The following is an 8,920-nucleotide window of genomic DNA, read 5'->3' on the forward strand; positions in this document are numbered from 1 at the left end:
CCATATTAATGTTAATAAAACAACAGAGAAAATTTTTTTATATTATATAATCAAAACTAAATTTCAAAGGCATGTGTATGTATTCTTTGTACGGTCAGCAACTAAAAAGTTGTAACTTTTTTTTTAATAGGTTTCGGAATGCAGTCTACTCTTATGAATCTATAAATGCGAACCAATTACTCGATGAGTAGGCTGAATTCTGTTAAAAAAACCTATTAAAAAAAGTGTTGCAATATTTAATTACTGATTCTACACATACGTCTAATCAATCTAATGTTTTCGGTCTGAGAAATCCGGCCGCATTTGAAAGGTACTGATATTCTTAATTTTTTTAGTTTTTGAAGATAAATAAGAAGGATTTTATTTAATCACTATTTTATCATAAAAGAAATACAAATCTTATTTATAGCATGGAATGATCAAAAAGTCGGTACTGACTTCAGCAGAAAAAAATAGCTTTGCAACTGTTGTAAGATATTCTTTAATAAGATCGATTGATTTATACATTCAAATTCAGTGAGAAACTAAGAGCAAGATCATCACATTAATGCCTATTTTCATCAACATTAACTTTAATCTCGGTTTAATTTACTCTTTTACTCATATTTACTAATAATTGGATTATACTTTTAAATATAGAGGAATATAGTTAAATATAGTTCTGCGAAGAAAATTTCTAACGCTGATTCTACAATGAGTCGGTAATTGGTAGTCCTAAGTCTTGTTGATGAAATTAACCAATAGCACTTGTACGACTAAGGCTTATTGGCTAATTTCACCGATTAAAACTAAAACTTCCGACTATCGATTCATTGTAGAATCAGCATAAGTTGCAAAAGAACGTTCCGATAAGTCGTATTCAATTACTCGTATTCATAGTTAGGCCTTATATTTAAAGCTTCCTTAAATTTAGATACTTTATGAATTATTTCTTGGTTGTTGAACATCTAAAGATAAATTTAAGGAAGTACAAGGTCTGATTATGAATACGGGCAAATGGCTGTGTTTAGCAGAATACAACAGTTTTGCAATTGTTTTATGATTCTCTGCTGAGATAGGACCATTCCTCTTGATCTAAAAGCATAACCCAGAAAACTTTCAATAGTTGCAAAATAAATGCCATTGGCTGCGAATTCAGTAGTTGAATGAGCGCTCGCTGTTATCAGTGTATTTATTTAGATCATCCGATCAGCATTTTAGATCTGGAAGAATACATCAATGAATGCTGCATAATGTTTATTTTGCTACTGTTGCAAGTTTTCTTTGCGCTGATTGAGTTATGCTTTTAGATCAAGAGGAATAGTCCTATCTCAGCAGACAATCAAAAAATGGTTGCAAAATTGTTGTGTTTTGCTGAACGCAGCTAATAACAACGAAGGCTCACTCAACTGTTGAGTGAACATTTGCTATTATTGGTGTATTCTTTTAGATCATCCGATCAGCGTTTTAAATCTGGAAGAATATATCAATAGCAGTGAACGCTTACTCAATGATTGAGTCCGCTGAACACAGCTATTGCTCCAAGATCTCGGATGAGAAAGAATTGAACAATTTGTGAAATATCCTAAATATTTAATGTTAATTAAATTTATTTTTTTTCTCTGAACTCTCAGAGCGATTCCTAGCATCAGCTACATTCTCAAGTCTGTACTGAAAATCTATAGTGTATGTAATATAAACTATAGATTTTCAGTACTGGCAATAAATTGTGGAATACAGCCATCGTCAACACAAAGCTTAAAATTTCGCGCCATACGAGCGGCAATCGTACGATAAACAGCTGCGTCACTGTCGATGCGTTTGCGGACGCGCAATTAGGACGCGACTCAATGGACACCGACACGGGTTGCTTGTCAGATATACGGGATTCACGCGACGCTTCTTTCGAATGAGCTTGGCGGCGTTCTGAGGACATGCGATGTCGCATCTGACGGTGGCTACAATAACGCGCGTGAACCACATTGAACTTCCACGAGGACCGCCGAGCAGAATGTAAGTGTATGCCGCTTTATTTGCAATGCACATCGCGCGCCCTGTATGCGCGATGTTTTCTCTTTTTCAATCTTGCGAATTTCCTATGGGATGCATGTCCCAGGAAATCCCGTGCGACATGTTAATATGCTCTCATTCGTATCGTTAAGTATATCGTTTTTCCTTTGATATCCCGCGATCATCTCCCGTCGCTCAATATTTCGTTCACCTGACCATGTAAAGAATTCTGATTAATCAGTCATGTCACAGATGAGATCTCGCATTACTTTCTGGTCATTAGATTTGCGTGACACGATACCACGGAATAATTTAAACGTCTGCGAAAATTACTGCGTATAGTAATGGAAATTGGATTTAAAATTTAATAGTATATTGTAAAAAGGAGTAGTGTGTTTATTGAATATGTATTATGTACATTATATACGTATATTGATAAATTTGAAAAAAAATTGACAGTATATTGCAAAAAAGAATTGAACATATATGTTATATTTGTGTTGATAAAGTTTAAAAAAATTGATATATTATAAGCAGAAAGTGAGTGTGATGTGTATATTGAATGTTCTATGTATATTCATATTATGATAAAGTTTAAAAAAACGTCGATTTTGCGTAATATGATTAATATAAGTTATTTAATTTCTGATATGAAGATCAATGTTATTCGAAATTCAGAAAGAATTTTATGCATGATGATAAATGCAAAAGTCAAGTTGTATAAAATTTTGTTGTCTTTAGATATCACACAAAGCTAATAATATTTCTGATATAGTTTTCATATTTTTAAAAGCAGAAATATCAATAAGATGAGAAACTGTAATATATAATCTTTTAATTCAATTTTATTAATTAATTATATTAATTTTTTTTTGCATTATATTACGAGCAGATGAACTCAGAATCTCAACGGCAGCATTATGTATTACTACGATGAAAGATGCTAATTCTTAAGGAGCTCTACTTCTGTTGAAGTGGTTTTGGTTCAAGAGGCCTGCTAAAGCACAATGAGAGCCATTGTATCAATCGTGCTGATCACACTGCTGTGTGGCATAAGCTTAGCTCCTATTAATGCCAGGAAATGTGCCAGTAGAAAGAAAAATGTTGAAAATCTTTCTTTGAAACAGAATTCAGCAGGTGTATCTGAAGTTACATCCAATGATCATAATGTATGTTTTTTTCATAATAAGCTATGTGCTTTTTGAAAATGATGATTCTAAAATTATATAATATAAACAATATGTTCACACTAATTAGAAAGTATTTAAAATATATATCTAACTTTTAGATAAATGAAGATGTCAAATTTGAGATATGTAATAATTTCTGTCATGCCTTATGGCAAGAGGATAAAACGGCAAATGGCACTGAAATAATTATTTTATCTCAAGGTATATATTATGTAGGAGTTCATTATGCATAAATAATTGTTATTAGGTATAAATATAAAATATTATATTATACTATTTTGATATGAATTAGGTTGTTGGAAACAGTCTGGTGAACAAAAATGCGAAAATACAGAATGTGTTGCACTTCAGAGATCTACAAAAGCTTTGAATAACACGAAGTTTTGTTGCTGTCACGGAGATTTATGTAATCTCAATATTACAAGTTCCAATCTTGCAGATCCGGACAACAAAATATTTAATCCTCTTTCGTCGCAAAAGAGTCAGCCAAGTAAGATAACAGCATTAATAGCAACTATTAATTATTATATAGTAGAATATTTTATATTTACTTTATTTTAGCTTGATATTTCATAGAAACGATAATCAGAAAGTATTTTTTAAAATACATTATTTTATAATATTTTTCAGCTACAGAATATCTTGAACAGTCAAACTATGAACGATTGTTGCTTATTATAGTAACCGGTGTAGCATGTACATCGCTAGTAATATGTACTATATCCATGATTATATACAAATCCTCTCATAACAATATTTTAATAAGATTAGGAAAGTCATTATCTTACAATGATCAGTTCATGGATAGCACAGCATTAAGAACTGGTACTTACACTGTTGATCATTTGAAACTCGCAAATATTGTAGGTATGTTCTTTTTGATCACATCAATAATCTTTATTTATTTAATATTATAATGAATAAATGCTTAATTCCATTTATTATAATGTATATTATAATATATTATAGGCCAAGGACGATACGGATCAGTTTGGCAGGGCAGTATGGGAGACCAAGATGTTGCAGTTAAAATATATCCATCACATTATCGCAATTATTTTCAGAATGAAAGAGACACTTATTGTCTACCTTTTATGGAACATCCATCATTATTAAGCTATTATGGTTGGCATTTTTATTAAACTTAAAACAAATTATATTAAAACCAGCGATATAATGAAAACTTTTCTTTTTTTAATATTTGATTACTTAATATTAGAATATAAAATTAATTAATATTTAATTTATATTTCCATTTTAGGTGTGGATGAAAGAATAAGCATGGAAGGTAGTATCGAATATCTTTTAGTACTCAGTTTTGCTCCGGGTGGTAGTTTAACAGAATTTTTACGAACTCACATTATTGATTGGAACACATTCTGCAAAATGAGTCTTTCCATTGTTAAAGGACTTGCTTATTTACATACGGATATACGCAAAGGTGGTATGTATTGCATTATTTGTTCAAAAAATGTGGAAATATTTAAAATATTCTTGATTACTGTTTTCCGTTAAAGTAAAAAGTAATTGGATAATTCTAATATTAATATTTATATAAATATTAATTTTTAGACAAGTTTAAGCCATGCATTGCACATAGGGATATAAATTCAAGAAACATATTAATTAAAGCTGATGGCTCTTGCTATATTTGTGATTTGGGATTAGCAGTTCAAATCTCTGGATCGAAATATTATTCTAATGGAGAGGAGCAGCATGCCGAATTAAAATCAATTAATGACGTGAATATCAAAATATCTAAGATTATGTATATTCTATAATTCAATCTCTATCAAAATCTATTATATTAGGTGGGCACTCTGAGATACATGGCGCCAGAAGTGTTGGATGGTGCTGTTAATTTACGGGATTGCGAAAGTTCTTTAAAACAAATAGATGTTTATGCAATGGGTTTAGTTCTTTGGGAACTGATTACAAGATGTTCTGACATTTATATTCCTGGATCGGATGTACCGCAATATAAACAACCATATGAAAATGAAATAGGTTCGTGTAAAAAAATATTTCTCAAAATCATGATGAATTTATATCTTATTTAAGTTATTTATGAAATATTTTTATATACTTTTTAGGTCTTCATCCAACGTTTGAACAAATGCAAGTCTTAGTATCACGTAATAAAGCAAGACCACTTTTAGAAGGTAACTTAGTAGATAGACCGGGAGTGCGTTTGATTAAGGAAACTATAGAAGATTGTTGGGATGCTGATGCTGAAGCTCGTTTAACTGCTTTGTGTATAGAAGAACGACTTTCAGAACTGCAATCTCATCGTGGTAATGCATTTATTATTATTTAGTTTGATTTTTACATTTTCTAAAAGAAAAATAAATTGTAGTAACGATGCACTTTACTGATGGAAGTCCAATGGTGAATTCTCACTGCACCTTAGTGCCTTCAACGACAAACAGTCTTTATAGTGAATCCTCACATCATGACAATGTACATGTTGTTCAACTTGCATTGAACACGGTGCAAGATAGTAATACTAACGACAGTGCAATAGCTGAAAACTTAGTTACATTATCACCATCTGACAGCGTTGCTCATGAACACAGTTGTAAGTAATTAATAATATTCATTTGTTTTTACTACACAACGACAAACTCAAAAAAAATGAAGTTTTCCAGAAAATAAGTTTAAATGTTTTGAATCATTAAAATTTTGTAATTTTTAAATATGCACTTTTGATTTTGTAATAATTGATTGTAAAGGAATAAAAGGCTGTGATCCAATTAACGCTCACAATATTCGTGAGCATCATTTAACCTTGTTTAACATTCAATAAACAAATGATTCCAAGAGTGAGTACAGCCAAAGTATGTTCTTTTAATCTTTGAATGTAATGTCTTACAGATACACATTTGTCATGCCGCGATTTAATCATAGTTGTCACTATTCTTGTATTTTTCATTTTTACTCGTATACCAAAATTGATTTATTTCTGTTTATTATTTTTAAATTCAAATTGATCATATATCTTGCTCTTACATTCAAATTATTTTTTTGTTTCTTGTATACGAGTTATTTTTATTTTTATTTTATAAGACTGTAAATAAAAACTAAAGACTGTATAAAAAAAAGTTTAAAGACTAAATAAAAAAAGATTAAAATTAAAACGTTAACTTATTAATTAAAAATACCTTGAGTCTGAGAAAAAAGAAAATTAAAGAACTCCTAAATTTTTGTAAAATTTTTAATATTGTATCAAATTAAATAGCTGGGCATGTATTTGAAATATTTTTATCTAAAATACAGTATTTGCAATATAAATGTATTTTTACAAAATACACTTACAAATACTGTTTTTCAAGTAGAAATATTTCAAATACAGCCCAGAAATTCAATTTTTCATAAGTCGTTTTTTGTAATCAAGAAGCCCTAAAATTAATTTTGAGTAACAAATATAAAATCTTTATTATTAAACAAGGACCAAATTATTAATCAAGGACTCGGAAAAATTTCGGTCCGGATAATGATTCGAGACTAAGTTTCAACTTTTACTCAATTTTTACTTTCAGTTCTTTTATCATACGGATCCATTTGGATTTTGGTCTTTTTTCTGTTTCGATTTTCGGTAATTATATAATGATCACCGTTATCACTAAAAAAAATTGATATCGAAACCGAAAATTGGACAGCCTCGAACCATACTTGTAATCAAGCCAAAATTTTAATAATGTAATGTATTTCGGTCCGAGTCTCTGGTTATTAATAGAATATATCTCTGAGATATACGTTCATATCTTTTATTAGATTCTGTGTTTTTCTTTTTGCAAGTAAATGATAATTTTTTAGTCGTTGTGTAATATATATGAGTATGATATTCAATACCTATCATACCATCCATTTTACATTTCTATAATTTCATTTTTCACACACAATTATTTTTAATATATATAATGATCTCGTTTCAGTCAAAAATTCAAACGAAATAGCGACATATAATCATACTCAAACGCTTCAGCCGTATCAGGGCAGAAATCCGTGTATGGAAAGAAATTTAATGTTACAATCAGATTCGTTGGAAGACTTAAGCTGTAACGGTAATGTTCTCGTCGATAAATCACTGAAGCATGCGTGTAATGATCAATACAAAACTGGAACAGAAGTACAAGGCTTAGTTTCGCACGATTATTTAAGTCAACATACTACTCAATTAACACAACTTAGGCCGGCAACGCCTATACCATATGTTCAAAATGTTATTTCTGATGAAGGATCATCTTCTTATGGTAAGAGAAAGCAGACAAATATACAGGACACGTCTCTTCAAGAAAGCCCACGGAAAAAATTATTTGCCTGGCCCAATTTAAAAAAATTGCTCATCAATAAGAAAATGTATCCATATAGCAGATACCAAATAGATAGAGAAGATTCTAAGTCAAATTTATTATCAAAGCAAAATGTCCAGATTAAAACTGTAGAAACGAATGTAACAATTTCGCCTGGAGGAAAGTATGTAAATGGTATTATTGGTAAGACTTCTACTTCGGCGATGCCAGTAGAGAAGAATGATAAAAATATCGCACAAACGGGGAAGCAAAAACAATATGAGAATGATAATGCGACGTCTAACGCGCGTCCTTCCACTTTGCCTCTCGTAAATTTAAGAAATAAAAAACGAGAAAATAATCTAAGCAGGCAAGAAAGCATAGATAAATTTAATGAAGTTTTTAATGTAGGTTCGAATGTAAACAACGCACTGAAGGATCCACATATGAGAATAAAAACACCCGGTGATTTGCCGCCGTCTGTTAGGAAAGTTCGCGGTCGAGCGCAATCAACGGCGCGATTTTCGCTTTACGATGATCGCATGATGTGCAATATTTTGAATGAAGAGGACGATCAAAGTGACAAAGCCATTTGGAATTCTGTGCCATTTGGTATGGATCTCGGTGATAGTGATGGAAAACATTCACCAACGAAACTTGGTACCAAAAATGTTACGTGCTTTTAATCAGATATTAATGTATTTGTAAAGTCTTTATGTCGTATAATATATAGAATCAAGAAAAAAAGGAACTGTAAGGTATCTTCAGCTTCGATTTATGTACAGAATTTGTGTATAAGAATAAGTAAGATTTTATACTCGATGCAAAATATATTACTGCGATACAGATTTTAAATAATGAAATTTAAAAAAAATTAGAAATCAGAAGCTCGTGCTATTAAATTGATTTGTCATATTATATTGATAGCATACTTTGGACGTAATGAATGCTTTTGATGAAGTAGATGATTGGGTATGACAAGTGCACATAATAATTACGGATAGAAAATAGAAAATCAAATGGACGAAATCTATATGCGCTGAAATATGAGAAATGAGTTTATTATGAAACTGCTTTCATATATATGATATTTGTGATTTATTGTTATATTCTCAATATTCTTTTCGATTTAATAGAATTAATGAATTTTCAGTGTAATTGATAAACATGGACAATCAATATTAACATTTACATCACATTATAAGATATATAACATCTCAATGTATAATTGTTTTTTACTTTTTTCACAGCATTTAAAAGACATATGTCATCTCTGTGTAAAACAATTAATGTCAATATTTGCAGAATATTCTCCATCTGATATTATTAGCTCAAAAGCTTGTGAAATTATGAACGAAAGTATGTAAAGCTTTTATTATCGATTTTGTATACTTTTTCTTCTCTTCACGAGAGGAGACTATTTCCTTCTATATATATATATATATATAT

At 30.4% G+C, this 8,920-nt stretch overlaps 1 protein-coding gene across 2 annotated transcripts; it reads left to right on the top strand.

The window, feature by feature from the left end:
* Positions 1-1,793: 1,793 nt before the first annotated feature.
* LOC108695014 (bone morphogenetic protein receptor type-2) lies at positions 1,794-8,217 on the top strand. 2 transcript variants are annotated; one of them, XM_018204730.1, is made up of 13 exons: positions 1,794-1,992; positions 2,882-3,158; positions 3,278-3,380; positions 3,472-3,669; positions 3,810-4,046; positions 4,149-4,304; positions 4,441-4,623; positions 4,752-4,921; positions 4,991-5,186; positions 5,273-5,473; positions 5,536-5,757; positions 7,115-7,432; positions 7,883-8,217. In XM_018204730.1, exons 2-13 carry the CDS (start codon positions 2,997-2,999, stop codon positions 8,155-8,157), a joined length of 2,421 nt encoding a protein of 806 aa, XP_018060219.1. In that variant the 5' UTR covers positions 1,794-1,992; positions 2,882-2,996; the 3' UTR covers positions 8,158-8,217. The 2 variants fall into 2 exon arrangements, with proteins under 2 accessions (XP_018060219.1, XP_018060218.1); XM_018204729.1 differs by having other exon boundaries at positions 7,115-8,217.
* Positions 8,218-8,920: the final 703 nt, after the last annotated feature.

Source organism: Atta colombica, unplaced genomic scaffold (assembly GCF_001594045.1).
Source record: "Atta colombica isolate Treedump-2 unplaced genomic scaffold, Acol1.0 scaffold126, whole genome shotgun sequence".
Taxonomy (NCBI): domain Eukaryota; kingdom Metazoa; phylum Arthropoda; class Insecta; order Hymenoptera; family Formicidae; genus Atta; species Atta colombica.

Excerpts from the sequence above, each read along its gene's own strand:
- LOC108695014 (XM_018204729.1), top strand. The coding sequence starts at position 2,997 with ATGAGAGCCATTGTATCAATCGTGCTGATCACACTGCTGTGTGGCATA. Across the intron at positions 4,922-4,990 it reads AATTAAAATCAATTAATGAC|GTGGGCACTCTGAGATACAT; the intron begins GTGAATATCAAA and ends CTATTATATTAG. Across the intron at positions 5,187-5,272 it reads ACCATATGAAAATGAAATAG|GTCTTCATCCAACGTTTGAA; the intron begins GTTCGTGTAAAA and ends TATACTTTTTAG.